At 48.5% G+C, this 22,961-nt stretch overlaps 1 protein-coding gene across 1 annotated transcript; it reads left to right on the forward strand.

The window, feature by feature from the left end:
* The first annotated feature begins 1,086 nt into the window (after positions 1-1,086).
* Positions 1,087-22,872, forward strand: LOC125717375 (receptor tyrosine-protein kinase erbB-2-like). The gene is made up of 27 exons (XM_048990231.1): positions 1,087-1,397; positions 10,042-10,202; positions 10,440-10,608; positions 10,887-11,021; positions 11,127-11,195; positions 11,316-11,431; positions 11,599-11,740; positions 12,053-12,181; positions 12,258-12,384; positions 12,600-12,673; positions 12,764-12,854; positions 12,959-13,170; positions 13,262-13,394; positions 13,635-13,725; positions 13,829-13,983; positions 15,553-15,600; positions 15,841-15,979; positions 16,297-16,419; positions 16,632-16,730; positions 16,919-17,104; positions 17,225-17,380; positions 17,575-17,650; positions 17,747-17,893; positions 18,738-18,835; positions 18,949-19,125; positions 19,212-19,560; positions 19,892-22,872. The coding sequence occupies exons 1-27, from the start codon at positions 1,325-1,327 to the stop codon at positions 20,227-20,229; spliced, it is 3,813 nt and encodes a 1,270-aa protein (XP_048846188.1). The 5' UTR covers positions 1,087-1,324; the 3' UTR covers positions 20,230-22,872.
* The last annotated feature ends 89 nt before the right edge of the window (positions 22,873-22,961 follow it).

The following is a 22,961-nucleotide window of genomic DNA, read 5'->3' on the forward strand; positions in this document are numbered from 1 at the left end:
ATCTACAGGATGCAGCATTATTTGCGAGCATGATGAAAGGGTTACGCTTAATAGATATCATCCGTTAGGATAAAGCTGACACCGTTTATGAGGTGTTAAGAGGTAAAACACAGGCCAGGAGTGGACCCCGAACACCAGCAAATCAATAAATCAACACTGTTCAATAATATAACAGTTTAGAAAATATCTATCAGTTATAAGTTTTACTTTAAAGCACAAGTAAAGCCATCATGTTCTGGTAATTTGTATATTTTAAACTACGGTGAGCATATCAGAACGGGATACCTTCTGAAAATTTGCTTTCTGGAAAAAAAAAAAGCAGAATCATCTCAATGTCCTGAATCACAAATTGACACCATTCCAAATACATTGCTGCCCATTGAACGCCATGTAGAAGAGAAAATAAAGTATTACTGCACACATATTAACTGTTTTAACTGTTTTGCCAAGTGTCCAATTTTAAGAAAACTCACCCTACACACCACAACCATCAACCAGGGGGGAAATAAATCAGAATTGTCTTTTGTAAGTTAGGGGAACAGAAAGTCACTGAACGTTGTTAAAAGAATTAACACCTGAATAAGATAAATGATGGTGGAAAGGCATGATTAATAATTAATTTCATATTGACCATGGAAGTGCAGGAAAGCGCGACAGAGAGCAGAAAAACAGGCGCATATTTGAGCGCTGCTGTGGTGAGATACAACTCGTGGGCTGCACTATGATGGAGGGGGGGTTGGGGGGTCCGTCATGAATGGAGGTCATTCTTCATCTGCTTGCCTGCTCAGAACAGTGCAAGTGGGTTGAGAAGCGACAGAAGCGAAATCTCACCCAATTTTATTTTAAATCTCACAGTTTTGCGCATATATTCCGTTTATTTCTCTTGCATTTACAAAAAAAAAAAAAAACATAGTTTTTGAAAAGTTTTCAGTGCCCACTTTTGGACCTTTCACTTTATAATATTGTACCACTGACAGTGTCATTTGAAAAAGTTTTATACATTTTAATTGCCGGTTACTTGCACCTAGAGTCAAAGAGAGATTCCAGACTTAATGACTTTGCGACTTCAGTGAGGCGGGGCCGGGACAGCGAAGCGCCACTCCCCTGCTCGGGCCTTGGTGACAATCTTTACTACCAATCTCACAGTTTCAATCGTGACATGGTAAATCTGGGTCAGACTGTGCTTCGTTAATAACTAACAGATAACAGCAAATACACTTTTGGACGTTCCAGCGAGCTGAAGTTCAGTGATTGTCGCAGACGGGCCGCACAGGAGGGGCACACTGCGGTTAATATGAAGCAGTGATCGGCTGTAGAAGAATCTATGGAGGCGGTGAGACGTTCCCTGCTGATAGCAGTGCTTTTGGTGGGAGCCGCGAGCGATCTGACCACGGAAGGTAAGGCGATCAGTAACGTCGTGTAAAGTTCTGACGGTCCAGCCAGACCCACAGGAAAATAAAGGATTCATGGTTACTGGCTCGGATTTGACCAAACACCCACAACTTACAAAACCAGAAATAAGTGTGAAATATGCGAGCGATTGTGACGTTTGAGAAATGCATGGCTTATTATTTTTTTCCTGTAAATGTGACGAAGTATAGAGTATGATTTTTAAATATGAACTCTTATTAACAAAGTAAGGAAAAACGTAGCTATTTACGTTGCTGTACTGTAACCTGTTCTGCAACTTTTACGGAGAGTAACAAGAAAAACAACTGCAGTCACAACAGAGCGTAGCCTACTAACTGAAAGCGTCCTTCCTTGTGCAACTTTTCCATAGACGCTAGTAAATGAATTAGGGGGAAACGACGATTTTCTCAGTTCTACGAGAAGACTGGGGAAAAAATCGGAAGAAAATAACATAATAAAGTAATGTAAATAATTCATGTAACGTCACGAATGGGGCTTTCCCCCATTTTGTTAGCTGAAAATTAAAAAACACGTCAGCGTATAAAGTAAAAATTTAAATAAAACAAGGACTAATTGTGCACTTTAAGATGGAACCCCTGCCTTCCGCGGACCCTGCGAGTCACGTAAGGTGACGATGGAGGATCCAACCCTGTAGGGACTGTCTAACACCATTTAATCTATTGGCAAATGAATATTTAACTCGACAGTAGATTTCTGTATGAGAGCAACGTATGATGAGATGTTCCAACAACAACAACAACAACAGCGAGTTTAATTTATATAGCGTCTTTCACCAACCCAAGGACACTTTACAGAGGAATGACAAACAAAATAGTAATCATTACAGATAAGAGATGGAAGAAAAGCAACATAATCACAAATAACATGGCAAATACAGCAGACTAACTCAAACCATAATGAAAACGAATGGACAAATTGACAGACAATGATCAGGGTAGCAGAGAGAGAGAAGAGGTGGGAGTTGAGTTTTGAATATGGGAAGAGGAGTAGAGGCTCTGGGGGAGGGAATTCCACAGCTTTGGGGGGGGGGGGGGGGGGGGCGCGCAACCCTAAATGCCCAAGCACCCATGGTGGAGAGTTTAAATCTCAGGACAGACAAACTGACCAGAAGATGATGATCTAAGTCTGCGACATGGTTACACTCTGCATCCTAAGGTCGCCATTTCCCACATGGCACATTTCACAGACAAAAGTAGGTTACTGACCATTTCCTTGTCAGAAATGGTCTGACTCATTGCCATTATTATCTGGCTGAAGCACAGAGACTTTGACTGACAGGGAAAACAGATTTACGTAATTCCACAGGTATGGACATGGTCTCGCATCTCTGCCCCTTTTCTCATCACAGCTCGGGATCGTGCCGCTTCCTTCCAAACGCAAACACCGAAACATCAGCTGTTAAAGTTCTTTGGGGTTTTGCGATCGACAAAGCATTGCAGGATACTCAGCATTAGATGTTTGTCATCTGTAACCTTTAGGGATTTAAATGCTTTACTTCATTTTTATTCACAATAGACAGTCAAGAGACGCTAGAGAGAATACAGTCTTTCCTGGGGGTTTGTATACACAAAATAAGCATTTGAATCCCATACTTACCGGTGTATTTAATCGTTGGCTGTGTTTTATCGATAGCATGCAAAGCACCTGTGAGTGTCATTAAGTGAGACTGACTTGATCCAAAGATGACTTAAGATTAAACGGAAGCTGAATGCGAGACTTGCCCAGACTTAAATCTTTGTGACCGCTTCCATGCCAGTTCAGATCATCCAGTGCTTTCCCACTGGATCCGCAGTGGCTTCCTGACTGGATGACCATCATGAAACGAGCGTAATTACATTCAGCATTGTGTTAAAAAAACAACACCTATAGAATATTGGAAGATGGGTGTATGCAGGTCGTTGATATGCAACGTCAGCTACAACTGTGTCTGTAAGAATGTAAAAGTATGGGCTGGGGGGTTGATAGGGATTTTGTGCTCAGTTGGAGTATATCGTATTAGGCCCACAACCCAGACCAATTAAGTTATGATCCAAACCTGTTACAAAATCCTGCTAACTTTCGCCCCTTATGACATCTCTTAGTATAGTTAAATGTAGTTATTCGATAAATACATGTATGCTTTTTTAATGTATTCGTGCAACCATACATAATGTAGTAATTAGTTTATTAACATTACGATATACATAGATCAGATGCATGGTTTTTCGCATTTAGGTAAACCTTCCATATAGCTAGCAGGTGGGCCAGGACATTTCTGTGGTTTAAGTGTCAGCTTCCCTTGGTTAGATGTTTAAGTATCTGTGCGATGTGAATTTAGGGTTATGGATGGGCTTAGTTTTCCTTTGTTTTCCTGCAGATATAAATGAGCTGCACCTGTATGAGTGTTGTGTGCATGTTCTCGTCATATTTTCGTGGTTTTTCCCAAGGTGACTAGACGTGTTCCGGTGAATTAGTGATCCTCAGTCCATGATTTATTGACACCCAGGGCTCTGGTGGGAACACAAGAAAGCCAGACAGATACCATTATATTTTCCATTTATGTATCCCCTCACGGACCTCACCAGCCTGTTTCCTCCCAGCAAAACTTGGGGTCATAGCGCAGTGTCAGTAATTTATCCGGCCGCCCCTGGGGCATTTTCAGGGATACAGAATTTGTTTCAAGGCTCAGTGCAGATATGATCATATTTACCGAGCACGAGGTTGAAACCAACAACCTTCTGAAGCTGCAGAGCCTCACATCATCCCAGACCCCTGGTGCCTGATGACAGGGAGCATAATGCAGGCAGCAGAGGGTACAAGGCAGAGGACACTCAGGGCTGCAGGCCAGTCCATCATTGGACACACACACTCACACAATGGGGGCAATTCAGAGACAAGAAGTCAGTTAATCACGCTTTGGATGGGTACCCAGTGCTATCTGGGGGGTCAGATTACACTGAAAGTGGAAATGACAGTAATACTGCAGCGAAACATTGGCTTCTCGGCTGCGGTAACGTAGATTAAATGGTAATAAAAATCATGCAGTTTAGACTCAGGACAAAGAATGCCGTTGGCAAAGCAGGCCTGTTTCTGACTGCACCTCGCAGGTCGGGGAGTAAGGTTCTCAGCTAGCTGTTTATCATTCTGACGAACAATACACAGTCTTGTTGTCATTCTTATCATTGCATTCAGCACAACCAACTTGCAGTCCAAAGGTCCCTGCGATACAACCGGCGCTGAACATGGCCGTGGGGCCATGACTGGGGTCTAACCCCGAGGGCCCCCCCCACGTCTACGCATTTTACTACATGTCAGGCCCTGAGCTCGTGTTTACCTGCTGTGTGTGGCTGCACTGGCGGTGTGCAAGCAGGAGAGAGCCTGCCAGTCCTGTTTAGCAGGGCTGGTTTGTTTTACAGGGAAATGCCAGTGTTTGGGGGGGGGGGGGGGGGGAGATTGCCATACTGGTTTGTGTGAAGGAGGGGTGCTGGGGAGGGGTGTATGTTCCTTTGTGGGCTTTGTGGGCGGGGCTTCCATTTGTTATGGGACAACGGGACACAGTGTGTGTGTTTGGGTATGTGGGGGGGGGGGGTTGTTGATAAATCTGGCCATGTTTTCAGTACGTGAGCTGCCTGAGCTTCCTGCCTGGCTGCGCGCCACACACAGGTACAGGTGTGGCGGGAGCTTTGCTCCGAGCGGATCTCACTGCTCCGAGCGGATCTCACTGCTCCGAGCGGATCTCACTGCTCCGAGCGGATCTCACTGCTCCGAGAGGATCTCACTGCTCCGAGCGGATCTCACTGCTCCGAGCGGATCTCACTGCTCCGAGAGGATCTCACTGCTCCGAGCGGATCTCACTGTTCCAAGAGGATCTCACTGCTCCGAGTAGATCTCACTGCTCCGAGATGACCTCTCTGCTCCGAGCGGATCTCTCTGCTGCTCGCACCTGCCTGTTTCTGTGTCTGATGCATTGGCAGTGAGCTTCTCTATAACCCAGGGTGCGTGTGGGTTTGGCCACAGTCTCCCTGGTCCCCCTGCCCTCACCTCCCGACTCAGGGTGAGCTGCCCGTCTGGGCCAGTGCTGCTCAGGGCGTCTAATCCTAATCTTGCTTATTTGTCCTTTCTCACCATTGTGGCGGTCGAAGGCGTATTGACTGTTCAGCATCCTTTGTATCCATTTTGGAAAGTGGCTTCCCAAGCCAGGCCACGGGAAAGACCCGTGGGGAGGGAAAGTGGGACGTACAGAATGAGTGAAAAGAGGTGTTTGTGTGAAACCCTAGCCCCCCCCCCCCCCCCCGATCCAGCCACTTCCCTTTGTGCGCTGGGGTTGCCTCACTACAGACTGTGCCGCGGGGCGTGTCTGTTTCAGCGTGGGGGGCAGCAGCAGCAGTGTGTCCTTACAGGAAAGACAGTGTCCTTGTTTACATCTGCTGTCTTCATATTCGTATTACATCTACAGGCAGCTCAGCAGCAGACAGGCGGCGTGATCTCTCCCGAATGAAAATGCACATTTAAAGCTTCCTAATTGATGACTATAAATCCATCTAATGCTTCTGTATACAGCCAGCTTGATAAATACTCTTTGCCACACCATATACATATGTGTGTGTGTGTGTAAATATATATCCTTAATAGCAGTGCTTTGTTGAAAAAATATCTAAAGAGTTTAACGTTCTAGAAACAATGAATGAGTCCAAAGTGGCTGATGCTGTGGATTACTGTAGACAGAGGTGCTGCTCACTCCAGGTCTTGGGAAATCTGTAATGTGACCAGACCTGCTATCTCAGGGAGGGGGCTGCATTAATGCATTGGTCATTAAGACTCGTGAAATCTGGCTGATCAGTTGCTGGAGCCCCCCCCCCCCCCCTTCCTCCGGTGCGGTAAGTGTTATTGCCGGCACCCTGTGCTTTGGTTAATTAGTTAACCAGCCCCTGGTTGCTCCTCATGGGGTCCTCGGTTCAACTAATTTTGTCCGAGGCCTGGGAATATAACCGTGGCAAACCTGCCCCCACCCTGCTGCGTTAATATCACCCTGCTAGTTCCAAGGTGACCACGCCTGGCTGGTTAGAATAAGATAAGATTCTCTATTGAACCCACAGAGAAATTCTTGCAGCTACAGTGAGGTGCGTAAAGTGCACAGATACAAACATTCAGTACAAAACAAAGAACAGTAACACTGAAATCTAATAAACTGAACCTCCCCCCCGGCACGGCGGCATGAGCCCCAATCAGACTGCAGTCTCTGATGCCACCCAATATGTTCCAACTCCTTTTTACACTTGTTTACTGATCGCGGAGCACCTCAGCTTGGTGGCAGGCAGCCCCGACATCTGGATAAAGGGAGATCAGCATGATTCACCTACCCCCCCCAAACCTGCTGCTCACCATGTCCCACGACCTCTCTTACTGTCCCTCAAAAACATGAGGCAGAGTAATATCCTCCGAGGAAGAGAGGACGCAAGTATGTTTCCGGAAAGCATCATGCCAGTGCCAAGCCGGGGGTCAACAGGAAGTCTACAGAAGTAATGAGATCCTTGCTAATGGTCGGCATGCATTAATGTCACACTGGGCATGATCACTGGTACTTCTGTTTCAACCCCGAACGGAGAGTAATCAATCCGGGGCCACAGCGATGATGATGGGGGGGGGGAGGGGGGGGGACTCCTAAAAGAAAGACCTCAGGCAAGCAGAAGCCCCCCGTGCATTTCCTGTAAACACACATTCACACTCACAAACAGACAGACAGACACATGCACTGAGAAGCAGGCAGCCTCCCACCCCCCATCACTTAGCTCTGGGTTCAGCCTGACCTCTGGTCTCATCCCACATTCCCTCCCACTGTCTTGGCCTTGCACAGCACTTATCGCTGGCGACCGCGGGCACCCCATGAAGAGCTGTGCTTTGCCAAGGCCTGCGGCGTGTGTGTCGGTCTCAGCAGGGACTCGAGGCCTAAAGCATTCATCCATACACCTTCCGGGTCCGTTTCAGGTTCCTGCTGCTATTTCCTGCTGAAACTCGGTCACTAAGTCGGGTCACATGATTCCAGCTACACTCTGGACGGAATTCCCTCTTGCGTCGATATATGTTAAAAAGCCCTATTATATAATAACGATACCTTATTAATCTCTGGGGGAATTTCTCTATTACCTACCCATCTTGCTCTCAGCTGTGACAAATGGGCATTAGCCCGAGGATGACAGTGAAGTGTCGACCACCTGCGGCGCCCGTCCAACGGACATGTGGCTACTCTGCCAAGGCTGGGCTTAAATCAGCGACCTTCCAGTCACAAGCACAGAGGTTTAACTGGCTGAATCACACACTGCTCTACACCTATGCATGTATTTGCAACTGTACATGGACAGAATGTGGTCAGACAGTTGAGGTTGCATTTCCCTGTGTAATGAATTTACAGACACAAAGCTGGGTCACTCCTTGACTTGCACTCGCAACGTCCATCGTTTATAAGAAAGGAGGATTCCTTGTAATTGTCTGATCGATCTGATGCACCTGACACAGAGCATAGCATTAAGGGCTGGTTCATGCTCACTGTGGATACCTCTGAATTTTCAAACTTCTTGTACCTACGCGCCAGGCAGCAGCATATGTTGATGCCAGGGCTGCGGTGGTGCTGTACACCACAACTGCTCTTAAGTGATGTTTATGTAGTGCGGTATGGATGTTAGATTGGAATCTTCAAGGGGGACGGCATTGTGTTCCGCGGACAGTCCTGACACCTGCTCCTCCCATCTGATCCATCTTCCTCATACACTCACCAACCAGTACAATTCCTAGAAGTACTGGATGGATCAGCTAGAAAAGCCGAAAGCTAATAAATGTTTTGCCTGAATGCTCTCAATCTGGCTGTGGCCTGTTTCTATGAAATTACACCTACTCATTTACTGCACGTTCCACTTAAACGCCAATTTGCAGAATCTTTCCACACCAGGTGATTGTCTGTATGTCTTAGCGTCCATGTCTTAAAGTGACAGTTATTCATTTCTATGTCTAAATATTTATTTTGTGTTCATTTCTCATTTGCAATGTGGCCAACATTTTACGTGACATAACAATAAAAACTATAATAGATGCATTACTGTATAGACAGAGCTTTGGAGCGGGTCAGAGGCAGGTTTTTTTGTAGAATATTAACATTTAGCTAATGATTTTATGCAAAGAGATGCATAGTATTGGGACAGGTTGCAGTTTATGTGTGTTCTTTGGGCTTTGAACCTATGACCTTTGTGTCGTTAGCACAATGCTCTATCGGCTGAGTTACAGGAGCACTGCTGAGGTGCTACACAATTTAGTTTAGGTTAGCTTTAGTTTAACGTTAATTGGCCCTGAAATACTACATAAAGCTCAAGATCGCACAGTTAGAAAATATAAAACAAATCGCCTAATCCACGAGATCTCCTAATGGTTTACAACTGGACATAGAGTTTTATTTTTCAGTACAGGTTAATTGTACAATATACAGGGTATATAGGAGCAAACTCTGGGGTCCAGTTGTACGGTGCAGCCTTTTATGTGAAGACCCTGGTGTGACTCATCTTGATTCACTAATTAGTGTGCCTGTTAATTCACGTGACAGCACATGACTAGAGTGAACAGAGCTAGGGCTAAATAACACGATTACTTAACCCGGCAACTTTCTAAAAAATTTCAGCGAAGGAAACCATCACGCTCTGCGGAAAATATTAATTCAAGCACACTTTACAAATTCTCCCGGCTACCAATTTGCCGAACAGGGAGGCTGGTGAGGAAATGATAACGTGGTACGGTTTTACAATCACAGAACTGTGGTCTTCCTTGCAAAAGATTCCTTGCAAAAAGATCCTCAGTGTCAGTTTAGATGCCGGACGGCTGTGGTCACAATATGGCAGCTGTAGGCTCCGTTTGGGCTGCTCAGTTTTGGGTCTGGTCAAGTGCACATTTTCAGGTATAGATTTTCATCCATAATGTTTTCTGAAGCGGTAATGAGATCCATCAAAATTCAAATAGAATAAATATAGAAATGATGACAAATAGGGGGCGGCATGGCGGTGCAGTGGTTAGCACTGTTGTCTCACACCTCTGGGACCCGGGTTCGAGTCTCCGCCTGGGTCACATGTGGAGTTTGCATGTTCTCCCCATGTCGTCGTGGGGTTTCCTCCGGGTACTCCGGTCCCCCCCCCAGTCCAAAAACATGCTGAGGCTAATTGGAATCACTAAATTGCCCGTAGGAGTGCATGTGTGTGTGAATGATGTGTGAGTGAATGGTGTGTGAGTGTGCCCTGTGATGGGCTGGCCCCTCATCCTGGGTTGTTCCCTGCCTCGTGCCCATTGCTTCTGGGATAGGCTCCGGACCCCCGCGACCCATTAGGATAAGCGGCTTGGAAAATGGATGGATGGATGACAAATAGATTGGTCCTGTTCACACAGAGAAGCCTGAAATCACCTCATCCTTCCCTCAGCTCTCACTGTGCACTGTTGCTTCAGTTCTGATCTGATTTGCCTCAGATTTAATCAGGTCCAGATCTTCATCCTTAAGGTGAAGCACTAAGTGATACTAAGATGGCACTGTAGTTATCTTAAGTCTGCAAAGGCTGTTCTCTCAGTTTAACTGGGAGTGTTAAACCAAGCCCCTCTCCCCAGATCTCCCAGTATGCCTCGGCACAGACATGAAGTTGGAGCTGCTGTCAAGTCCTGCAAACCAGTATGAAATTCTGCAGCGGATGTACCACGGGAGCCAGGTCGTGCACGGCAACTTGGAGATCACGCACCTGCAGGGGAATCTGAACCTCACCTTCCTTCAGGTTGGTAACAGCCGGTGTTACCATGGTGTCAACTTCCACTTTATCAGCTGCTGTGACGCGACAGGTCGTTCTGTCAATCTGTAAACGGTGTTGGAATGTGGCCCCTGTAACCTGCGGGTTGCCAGTAGCCCAGCTGCAAAAACGTAAATACAACTTGATAAAAACATCAGCTGTGTTCTAAATATAAGCTTTTCCCTCTCCTCTTCTTTGCTGTTCACCCCCCACCCCCATCCACAGGGCATCGTAGAGGTACAGGGCTACGTCCTGATCGCCAATGTCTCGGTGCCCGTAGTGCCCCTGGACAGCCTCCGCATCATTCGTGGCAGCCAGCTCTACAACTCGAGCTACGCTCTGGCCGTGCAGGATAATGGTGGTCTGAGGGAGCTGCGCTTACGAAGCCTGACAGGTGGGGGGGGTGCGAAAGAGAGGGATGGGGGAAGGAACGAAGGAAGAAATGCTTGCCGCAGGGCATGAAAGAGGGAGAGAATGCCAGATGAGGGCAGATGGAGATGTTCCAGCCATTGTGTGCCAGGTTTATGATTAACTATGGACCGGTCAGTCAGGCTGTGTTGCTGCCCCAAAGCCAATTGGATGAAGACTGCTATATAAATGTAAAATTCATTCTGATTGGATGAAGGTGCTTCAGCGTACATGATGCCTTACTGCTCCCTGTTGTTCAAACAGAAATCCTCCTGGGGGGGGTCTACATTCAGAAAAACCCCCGGCTCTGCTTCCCAGACGCAAAGAAGATCGAGTGGAATGACACTCTGGATGAACAGAACAAAAGCCCAGTGGATGTGCAGGAGCACCCAGCCCACTGTGAGTGCCCACCGGAAGCAGCAGAGAGCTCCATCTGCCACCCTGGGTTTGACACGACATCTCCAGGGACTTCCTGGTGACCATCTGTCTGTTTCGTCTCCCCAGGTCAGAGCTGCCATCCGGCTTGTAAGAACCAGGCCTGCTGGGGACCGACGGAGCAGGATTGTCAGAGGCGTGAGTCACGTGACCACACATGCCTCATCTGTCTATGATCAGCACATCTTTGCCTTAGTGTGTGTGATTTTCTCCAAATCATCAGAATTGCCCCTCACCCCCCCCCTCCCCATCTCACAGTGACCCACATGCATTGTGCTTCCGGATGCCTCCGCTGTAAGGGTCCAAAGTCCAATGACTGCTGTCATAAGCAGTGTGCCGTTGGCTGCATCGGACCCAAGGACACCGACTGCCTGGTATGTCCCAGCAGATGTGGGGGGGGCAAACATAGAAATACAGGTGAACGTGCGTATATGGTCTCACAGACGCGCATGGTGTGCTCTCAGGTTTTGGAAATCTTAAGTGCTCATGTGGTCGCAAGCCATCGCTCTCCTCCCCACAAACATTAACCCCCCCTGTTTAGGCGTGCCGTCACTTCAATGACAGCGGAACGTGTAGAGAAAACTGCCCACCCCCCATCATCTACGACCCAATAACCTATCAGTCCAAACCCAACAAGAACAGGAAGTACAGCCTGGGCGCCACGTGCGTCAGAGAGTGTCCCGGTGAGTCTGTGCTCCTCACTCTACGCTGCTCCCAGTTCACCCACATCCTCCACTCCTTCTCCAGTCTTGCTGGGCTGTTTTCCTCTAGCTGTTCACCTTTGACTGCCTCCTGTACTGCGACTGTCCTTGGTACGCTCACTGTATATATCACACTCACTGTATATATCACACTCAATGTATATATCAATCGAGGCTTCACTCTGCGTCCCCCTTAGGTAAATATTCTCTCCTTCCCCAGCCCCCTTCACCCTCTGCTTGCTTCAGTAGATCACCTAAGATTCATTCTGCATGCCCCCACCCCCTTCATTGTAGATAACTACCTAGCCATGCCGGTGGCCTGCACCAAGGTGTGTCCCAAAGCCAACCAGGAGGTCGTCAACACCTTCCCTAATGGCACAGAGATCCAGAAGTGTGAGACATGCGACGGAGACTGTCCCAAAGGTGCGTATGCACATTCAGGAGTAGGTGTGCTTGCTTCGCCGGTCTCCTGGTGCTTCATGCCATCTCCCTATCTCAGTCTGTTATGGTCTAGGTATGGGAGACCTGCAAGGTGTGCTTGCCGTGAATTCTTCCAACATCGCCCTCTTCTCTGACTGCAAGAAGATCTTTGGCAGCCTGGCCTTCCTCCCTGAGACATTTAAGGGGTAAGATCACTCCACACATGCCCAAACTGCACCCTTACTACAGCTGCTTATTTTGTATCGCGGAGGATGAAGATCAGATATCTGAACCTGGGAAAAGGTCAAGTGTCTCGGTTATTAGTTAGGATGTGTGATGCATCTGCAGTACCAGCACCCTGGTGGATGAATGTTGGTCTTTACACCTATTCCTTCCCCAACTATCTATCCTTGCTTCCCAGAAACCTGAGCACCAACACCTCGGCCCTGAAACCAGCACAGCTCAACGTGTTCAAGAGCCTGCGTGAGATCACAGGTGCCGTGATCATCAGTGCGCGGCCTCGTTACCGTAACGCGGTGTAAACATGCACTGAACATGAATGCTTTTTGGTTTTCCTGTGAGCAGGCTACCTGTATATTGAGGCTTGGCCTGAAAACTCGACCGACCTGAGTGTGTTTCAGAACCTGGAGGTGATAAGAGGAAGGATGCTGTACAGGTACGGACTTGCAGCCCCAAGGTGCCGCTTCAGCCCGGCTTTGCTCAGGTGCCTCTTTGACTGCGACGTGTGACCTCCTCTGTGTCCCCTTCTCCTGTCCATAGGGGCGTGCTGTCGCTGGGTGTGCAGAACCTGCAGGTGGAGTCTCTAGGCCTTCGCTCCCTGCGTCGCATTACCGGCGGCCTGGTCCTGTTGCATAGCAACCGCCGCCTCTGTTACGCCAACTCCATTCAGTGGGAGAAGATAATGCACCCCCCCAAGAGGTCAGGTCTGCAGCAGGTCATCCTCACAGAGAACCGGAGCCCTGAGGAGTGTGGTATGCAGTCTGTCTTGTGAATCCTAATAGTGGCATTGGATGAGTCCCTCAACATAGATTTAAGCATAACGCAAAGATTTGCGACCTCCAGCGGCAGATGGGCAACTGTGTCACCCCTTGTGTGCTAACGAGAGCTGCTGGGGGCCAGGACCAGGCCAATGCGTGTCCTGCCTCATGTTCCAGCGTGGGACGGAGTGTGTGGAAGAGTGCAACATCCTGCAAGGGTGAGAGAGTAGTGATAGATGTCTTGGTGGGAGTGGAGAGTGGCGGAGCACTATTGTGTGTGAGGCTAGGCTGGTAGATGCATTGTCTGGCCTCCCTGGATACATACATTCAACAGAGTTCCCTCATTTCTTCCCCAGGGGAAAAAGTACCACGTAATGCCTAATTCTTTAGCCGCGAGGCCATCTACTGGCCAAACCCTAGTAGTGTGGGTAAGTAGTAACAGCTTGTGTCCCCTCCAGGTCTCAGCGGGAGTACAATGACAGCAGCGTGTGTCGCCTGTGCCACCCGGAGTGTCGCCCCATGAACGGCTCAACCTCCTGCCATGGGCAGGTAAAACTCGTGGGGGCGGCCTTCACTCAGTGGCTCTGTGGCACGGAGTCGGCAGAACCTTCGCAAGCTCAGGAACGCTGGCAATGCCTTTGCTTTCCAACAGGGGGCACACCAGTGCCGGGAGTGCCTGCATTTCCAGGACGGCGACACCTGTGTGTCACATTGTCCCAGCGGGGAGAAAGTGGAGCAGCATACCGTGTGGAAATACGCCAACGAGACGAGGCACTGCCTGCCCTGCAGCACCAACTGCACACTGCAGTGAGCGCCTGTGCAGCCGCCGCCAGCTGCGACCTCACGTGCACTGGGTTTACCCAAGGAGCAGCCAGTTTACGGGAGAGGGAGATATGCCAGCCATTATTTATTTTGGAGCCATGCTTAAAAAGACCCTGGGAAGCAGCCAACTGAATTCAAACAATTTATCGTGCTTAGTTGTATCAGTTTGCCTGCTCGAAAGGTTCTATTGGTCAATGAGTTCTGGGCTCAAGCATTGTGTGAGGGACTGAAACTTAAACTTCTCACATTCCCAGCATGTAAGGTCCTGGGCAGAACCTACTGTTCCTTGGTTACAGCACAACTGATATTTTTAAGGTCTGTTTTTTAAAGACAGTAGGTGCTTTCAGGAACTTCGTTCCTGATGCCGAGTTTCTGGGCTGAGTCGATGGGTAACTTAAGTAGCTCCTGGCCACTTTTGTGTGTCGCGTTCCCATCGCACAACAGGAACTGGAACTTTTATGTTAAATAAGTACGGGAGATACAGAGCGTTTGTAGGTTAAACTTCACATGCAATTTCATAAGCGAGGTAACTACACCACATTTAAAAAAATTGTTTTGTTCATTTTTTGTTAGTTGTGGGGGATTGATGGCCAGGTTCGGATATATGGGAATAATCATGTCTCATATTCGTTCAAATAGAACACGGCATTTTATTTTACAATATGGGACGATCCCATAGTATATGAGATGGATGGTGACCCTCCTTAGAAGGGGTCTCAAGGTACTGGGCTGTCATCCGGATTTAGGAGGCCCCCGATTTATTTAGAATTCATTATTAAATCTGGCCAGCGGGTCGATCTTTCATTTTCCACAGAATACAAACAAACTGCAATATTGTTCCGCTAATTACCACTGGCACGTTTCACCCCTAGCACCCTCGCACTCTGTAACAGCAATATTAGACAAACATGTATCAGTTATCCGTATCGGTCAAAATTTACCCATCGATGCATCACTATAAAAAATGACAGGAATGCTAGAGCGCAGAATATAAGAAGACTTTTATCGCCAATTGTGGAATTTTCCACGGCAAAAATATGGAAAACAAGCAAAAAAAATAAACCTAGTCAGTAATGTACTAAATGTAATTGAAATACAAATATTATTCTGTCTGCACCATTTTTGTTCCACTACTTCTACCTCTTTTGCTCACACTTCTGCATAACTTCCATGTTAGTGCCTGTGCTTGTGGTCAGCTAGTCAGCAAAGTCAATTGCTCTAAGCTCCAGCCAGATGAATGAAAAGTACCTACCAGTCATGTAGGACCAGTAACTACAATCAGGCTCTTGCAGTGACAATGTGACAGAAGTTCCCCGGATTCTTAAAAAGTTCCTTGTTCTTGAACAAAGTTGCTGTGGTGGGCAGGAGCCTAGTGCATTCTGGGATGCTGGAGAACAAATGCTAGGATAGCTATATGACAGCCAGGCTCAGGGTAACAGATATGTAGAGAGGAAGAGCAGCCAGATCGTTAGTCACGGGTGCAGACCCCCTGTCACGCTGTTCTGTGTTACTGGGAGCCGTCATCACCCACGTTTTACTGCTGTTTACTTTCAGGTGCACCGTGATGGATGAGCGGGGATGCCCTGTGCCCCCTGGAACAGGGTAGGAATCCTTTCTCTTGGGGTTTACTGTGAGTGTATTGTCAGGAGTGCTGGGGCTTGACATGGTGAGGTAAAGTAGTTTAGGGTTGGCATCATTTGCATAGTCAATTAACGTGAATAATAACTTCATAATCCTATAGGCGATGCCGGACAAAAAAACGAAAAGTGATCTACTGCAGCCTGTGGCGAACAGCTTACAGTGTTCATGCTCTGTCATTCGTCCCTCCCCCCCCCCCGTCAGGCCGGGCACCTTCGTCGCCCCCGTGATAGGCGGAGTCCTCCTCCTCATCATTCTGGTGATGCTCATGGTCTTCTACCTACGCCGCCAGAGGCACCTGAAGAGGAAGGAGACAATGAGGAGGATCCTGCAGGAGAATGAAGTACGGGAGGGTCCGTCGGTGGGGGGTGGGGTGGGTGTGAAGGTCCAGCATCACTGTCAAGTGACTTACTGCATCTCCGCTGTAGCTTGAACCACCCTGGTGATTCTCAGGATTCAGACGGGAAACCAGGGTGTCATGTCAAGTCTTAGGCTACCTTTGGTCCTGCAAGCAATAGACAGCTCCAGCTCATATTTCCAGTTTGTGGACTGTTGATCTACCATGGTTCCTAACATCTGAGGAATACACGTCTTACAGTGCATTTAAAAACCATCGGATGTGAATGCATTGATTGAGAGTGAATGGGTCTCTTTCCTCAGCTGGTCGAGCCCCTTACCCCTAGCGGCGCCGTGCCCAACCAAGCCCAGATGCGCATCCTGAAGGAGACAGAACTGAAGAAGCTAAGAGTGCTGGGCTCTGGGGCCTTCGGCACTGTGTACAGGGTGAGGGCATCACATGCCAGCTTGCAAATGCACTCGCAGACCCAATGTGCCAATAGAACATGAGACTGCCCGTTCACTTTCGCTAACCACTGCATAACACTCCTTAGCCTACACCTTAGCCATGGGAGATGCAAGAATGGTGCACAAGTAGACACACCCGTGTGCTCAGTCTGTGTAGCGTTTCACAGACGCCTCTTTCATCCCCACGGCAGGGTGTCTGGGCACCTGATGGAGAAAACGTGAAGATCCCAGTGGCCATCAAGGTGTTGAGAGAGAACACCTCCCCCAAAGCCAACAAGGAGATCCTGGATGTGAGTCTGTAGGCTAGTCTAGTTCTGTCGGGCCTTTGAGCAAGTCCCTCAATCCCAATTGCTCCAGACCCTGCTTTTTCAATCGTACATGTAAATATAATCTGTTAATTCTGAGTCAAGCAGGACCTTCTTGCCACCTACCATGTAATATACTTGCGCCCCCTCCCCCCCCCCCCCCCCCCCACCAGGAGGCATACGTTATGGCCGGGGTGGCCAGCCCATACGTCTGCCGCCTGCTGGGAATCTGCCTGACCTCCACAGTACAGCTGGTCACCCAGCTCATGCCCTACGGCTGTTTGCTGGAGTATGTGCGTGAAAACAAAGACCGCGTCGGCTCCCAGTACCTGCTCAACTGGTGCGTGCAGATCGCCAAGGTGAGCGCTGGGGAGAATACCAGCAAGATCTATGGAGTCTCCATGCAAGGGTCTCCATGCAAGGCAGAGAGCCATGTTAGGGAGGAGCATAAAATGACCATCTTACATGTTGACCTGCAGGGGATGAGTTACCTGGAGGATGTGCGGCTGGTCCACCGGGACCTTGCGGCTCGCAACGTCCTGGTGAAGAACCCCAACCACGTCAAGATCACTGACTTTGGTCTGGCACGCCTACTAGACATCGACGAGACGGAGTATCATGCTGATGGGGGCAAGGTCTGCTCTCTTTCTGGTTGAGTTGTTATATCGCTGCTTCTTTACAAGACTATGACGTTATTTTGTCTTTATTTATACAACCTGTTAGCCCATCTGATGCTTGTCATCCCCTTTTGGTGACATCGTGACCTTTGACCCTCGACCATCCGCTGGTTACATGCACTTGGCGACGAGGTAACATTGCTTGCTTGCAGGTGCCCATCAAGTGGATGGCTCTGGAGTCCATCCTACACAGGAAGTTCACACATCAGAGTGACGTCTGGAGCTACGGTTAGTCTATATACACCAAGCGCTGATCTGTGTATCAGTCAAGCGGATTGACACGGACTGATACGCTCCGCCTGTCTGTGTGTGTGTTGTCTCCAGGTGTCACTGTGTGGGAACTGATGACGTTTGGGGCCAAACCCTATGACATGATCCCTGCCAGGGAAATCCCAGAGCTGCTGGAGGGGGGAGATAGGTTGCCTCAGCCTCTCATCTGCACCATTGACGTCTACATGATTATGGTGAAATGTGAGTGTGGGAAAAACACAGGAGTGGTGAAAGGATGCTGGGTTATTTTGAATGATTCATCAACACCACATGGTGTATGCCTGCCAAGTACATTTCCCAAAGGTTAAGTCCCACTGCAGTGTAGGATGGGGAGGGGGAAGTCTTAAATTTTGTGAGGTCTGTGCTAATCTTGTTTTGGTTTAATTTTATGTTTCGTAGGTTTTAATCTGCAGTGTGTATAATAACTCCAGTGGGGCTGTTGGACTTAACTTGGCTTGCTTTAAGGTCCAGCGATCGTTCCGTTGAAAAGTCAAAAATAACTAACGCAGAATAAAGTCAGTAACACTTTACTTAAGGCCATGTTCTCGGGAATTTATAAACACATTCATAACAACCAACAATGCATTCACAATGCATTATAAACATGGCATAAGAGATTAAAGCCATGTGTATTACGCATTATGAATGCTTTATGAAGCGCTCATCTATTATGCATTATAGAAACCATAATGCATTTTAATGGTTGGTATAAGCATTAAGGATGCTTTGTACTGTGTTATAAAGGTATCTATATTGCATTATAGATGAGAGCTTCATAAGTATTATGCAGTCATAATGCATAATAAACGTGGCTATTTATAAATATCTATCGCCATGTTTATAATGCTTTATGAATGCATCATAATGCATTATGAATGTGTTAATAAATTACTAAAATATGGCATTAAGTAAAGTGTTACCAAAAAGTCTTGTTAACGGCTGGAGGTCTTCCAAAGTTGATCTGGTGGAGTGTGCACGCTGCAGGTGACCACTGAATTCAAGCATGCAAAGTTTCCTTGCAGTTGACTGTATTTGTGAACGACAGGCTGGATGATCGACCCAGAGAGCCGGCCTAGGTTCCGGGAACTGGTGACGGAGTTCAGCAGCATGGCCCGGGACCCTTCCCGATACGTGGTCATCCAGGTGCGTCCACGTCAGCCGCTCGGAGCTGTGTTGTGGTACAGACTCAGCTCGCTCACAGGCCAATGGGACGACGCTGCCGATGTGGTGTTTCTCAGCCTCTCTCTGCGTTTCAGATTGACGATCAGATCAGCCCAGTGGACAGCCGTTTCTATCGCACGCTCTTGGAGGAGGAAGGACCTGGCGTGAGAGAGCTGCTGGATGCGGAGGAGTACCTGGTGCCTCACATGGACCTCTTCAGGACCCAGGGAGAGCTGGCCAGCAATGGGCCCTCGAGGCATCACTCCCACAGGGCAAGGCCATCTTATCCCCTCTGGCTATTTGACAGGGGCATAACGATATGGTGTGTCTGACTCCTGTCTTTGTGTCGTCCATTCAGAGCACCGAGAACAGCCTGGACTGGGACGGTCTAGTGGGAGCGAGGAGCATGAATCCATCAGTCAGCACACTGGGGAGGAGTCAGTACCCCACCCTGACCATGGGGGCCAGCATGAAAGGGCTGTGGGGCTCCCATTACCCCCTGGCCCGTAGTGCGTCTCACCGCTCTGCAGGGGGGCAGTCGGATTGTGTTTTCCTGGATGTGGGGACAGAGGCTAGTGCCCCCATCAATGGCCTGCGGTACTGCGATGACCCCACGTTTGCAGCTATGGGGGACAGTGACACAGAGATAGACGGGCCGGCTCTGTTTCTTTCACAGACGATCTCCCTGGGAGGTCAGGGACAGCCCGGTAAGCCTGGCTACACCTTCAGTGCCCCACCGATCCTCATCCCCTATTGGCTGTACAGCCACAATCCACCAAATGTATCCAACATGTGCCTCGTAGCTTAGCTCAACTAATTTTAGGCTCATAGTGAAAATTCAGCATAATATTGTGAGACAGCAGAGGACCCCAAGCAGCATGCATTCGCCCTGATGGCACAGTAACAGCTATTATTGTAATTAAGGCATATAACTGAGCTAATTATTATTATAATCATTATTTCCATATTGATTATCACAGGAGGGCCATCTCCCTGCACATGTATACTAATTTACCGATCCCCCCTCCCGGTCCCCAGAATACGTGAATCAGGTGGTGCAGAACGGTGGAGTGGGCTACACAGAGCGTCCCAGTACGTTGCCACGGCGAACATCCGGGTCCACGCGCCGCTTCCGCAGTGGCCTGATGCCTGGCAACAGCGTAGAGAATCCTGAGTACCTGGTGCCAACTGGAGGTCCATCACCTGCGTTTGACAACCCGTTCTACCTGGACCTGGCCAAGACACGTGCCGGGGGCCCCAGCCCGTCGGCCCCGCCCCTTCCACGACTGACCAACGGCTTCGCCACGCCCACAGCAGAGAACCCCGAGTATCTGGGACTGGCAGACAGCTGGAGTAGGCAGCAGGGCCACACCTGAGCTGGACAGTCCCCGCTGTGCCGTCTCTAAGCTATGACCTTTCTACCCGTCCTTCCTCGCCATCCTCGTCCCTGTCTGGGCCAGCCTACCATGTCTCTCCAGCTCTTTGACCTGCGCTCAGATGGCCGGATGTTTGGGTTGATCTCCCTTCAGCATCCCATCTCAAAGCCTTTTCTAGACGACCTCGATCCCATTTCTCACACATTAACCCAAAGCCGGAGAGGACAGGGTGTTGTGGTTCCTGGTCCAGGTGGGGGGGGGGGGGGGGGGGAGGGTCTCTGTTCCCAAAATGGAATGGAGGAACACGTGAGAGATGCATAGGCCCAGTGGACTGGAAGGTGACTTTTGCAGTAAATGTATCCCCTTTGTCCAACGGGCAGCACGATGTAGCATCTGGTCTGTAACAAAAGAAGAAAAAAAGAACAAGTCAACAGTTTACTGAGAAGAGAAAAATCTCCTGGCCATTATAAGCTCTTTGGAAGGACGTAGGTCCTGATGTCTCAAACTGTAGTGCAGTATTTGAAGAAAGGAAAGCTGTGTGTATTTTTTGGAGATGCACACGGATGCACTTGTCTGTCCTCTTAATCACATGAGAAGTTATCACAGAACTGCTTTCGGAATTTACCCCAGATCAAATTTGAGGTCAGAGGGGTTTTTTTTTGGTTGTGTTGTGACTCAACATGGACATTAAATCGCTAACGGAAACTAAAAAAAAATGCTGTATTTCCAACAATCACAAAGCACGGTCGGGTGATTTAACCCTAATAACGAAATCCTTGTGTCGGTTAGTCACATTTCAGCGACTTTTTAGGATTATCCCAAGTGAAATACCAAGATATTTAGGAACTTTTGAATGAGGCGCTCACCTGAATCTCTCCACTAGAATGTGCAGGTGTTTAAGTGAAGAAATTTGCTTCGCTTAAAAGCCTTAGCTTAAGTAAGTGTAAATGTAACTGTCATTAGTGGCCAAACTCACTGGAAGAGAAGAAAATGAAGGAAATAATAAATATATGAGATGTAAAGACAAGTGACACTGTAGAAATGCAAGGTATCTTTTTTAATTATGTTTTTAAGAGTTCTGTACTTTTTTTTTTCCAATGAGAATACTGATGTTCTGGTCCGTCTAATTATTAACGAGAGCTCTATTCTCATGTGTGATGCTTCAAATGCGCGTAATTCCAACTAGAACATTCTGCAGAGACCATCTGGTTCGTAAGGCGTGTATAATTAAAGGGCATTCGGCACTGCAGGACTGGACCAGGCTATGTGAGGAAATGATTTGCAGGCCATTTGTATTTCTGTGCACGTGGCTGCGTTCACAGTGGTACAGAAAGAAGAGAAACTGGCCTCGTCGAAGTTCAGAAAAGCCAAATTCCCACAGCAACCAAGAATGTAACTCTGCTTCCGTCAGGCCCATCCTGCGGCTTCGGAAGAGTCATCTTCGGATTGCGATGTTTCCCAGAGTCTCTCTGGGTGAATGTGCTTGCAGCGATACAGGATGGATGCTTGTAAGATGCAAATCAGCAGCACTGGAGGAAGAGGGTGAGGGTCTCATTAGGGGCTCCGGTTGGCTGAGGACGGCCCCTGCATGCCATGGCGACCCCTCAGACAGAAGCACACTTGCTTGTTGTGTCCTGTGAGCCCCGGGGGGAGCTCATTGTCATTCATGGGGCAAGGCCTGTGTGTGAAAGGAGCTGTTTGTTATTGCCGGAAGCGGGGCCATACCCCGACCCGGTCCCTGCCACAACGCGGGCTGATGTACGGCTGACTGGTGGGCCCCTGAACAATGCACAGAGGGCTGAGGGAGGGGCGTGTGGAGGCCCTCCGCCACCCCCGACTATCATTGACGTTGTCCCAGCTTACGCAGGATTAAGATGCCAGCTGGCTGGACGCAGGCTCTCGGAATATGGGAGCGCGTATAGCAACCTGTGCCGTGGACAGTAAACGAGGACCATCGGCGTCTCCTCTCTCTCTCCGGGAGCTGCAGTTAAATGGAAATAGTCCTTTTGGAGCACAGAGCAAGCTGATAACAATGCAAGATATGCACTGGGAGGGAGGGGGAGATTCCGGGCTGGTCTTCGTGCTGGAATGAGCGGCATGACAGTAGTCTGTAGAGCCGAGCTCTTTTCAGCTCCGTCACCGAAACGACACTGCCCTCATTCAGGTTCCAGGGCCCCGTTCTTACCGCTATCAAACTGAAATCCAAAGCTGTGATGCGCATCTGGCGATACCGGTACACTCGTTTTCTTTGAAACGCAGGATGAGAATCTCGCCCCAAGAAGGCGAGGGCCATATGCAGGAGCGCCCCCCTGAGGGAAATCTCCCAGCCAGAGTCCAAAAATAAAAGGTGCGGCTATGTGAGCCACACCACATGTGGTAACTCGAGCCGAACCGCCAGCGCGTAGAGTCAGCCGGCCCCCGTCGCCGTCTGCATATAGAATGTCCTGTGGGGGTAGGGGTGGCAGGGGGCTTGTGAATGTTGTACAATACACTTTATAGAAAATCTCTCTTATTTTTTCAAGTGATATGCCATGTTTTTTGTACATTTGTATTGCGTGTAAATCTGGCCGATTTATCCTCTGGACCCTGTATGAATGAGCCAGTAAGTGGTTTGCATTAAAGTACTAAAATAATATAACTTTGTATACAGTTTTTTTTTTTTTTTTAAGTAACAAGATAGAGATTGAATTTTGCTCACACAGTTTAAATAAAGTTTGTCTTTGTACAAAATC

This window comes from Brienomyrus brachyistius, chromosome 22 (genome assembly GCF_023856365.1).
Source record: "Brienomyrus brachyistius isolate T26 chromosome 22, BBRACH_0.4, whole genome shotgun sequence".
Classification (NCBI taxonomy): Eukaryota; Metazoa; Chordata; class Actinopteri; order Osteoglossiformes; family Mormyridae; genus Brienomyrus; species Brienomyrus brachyistius.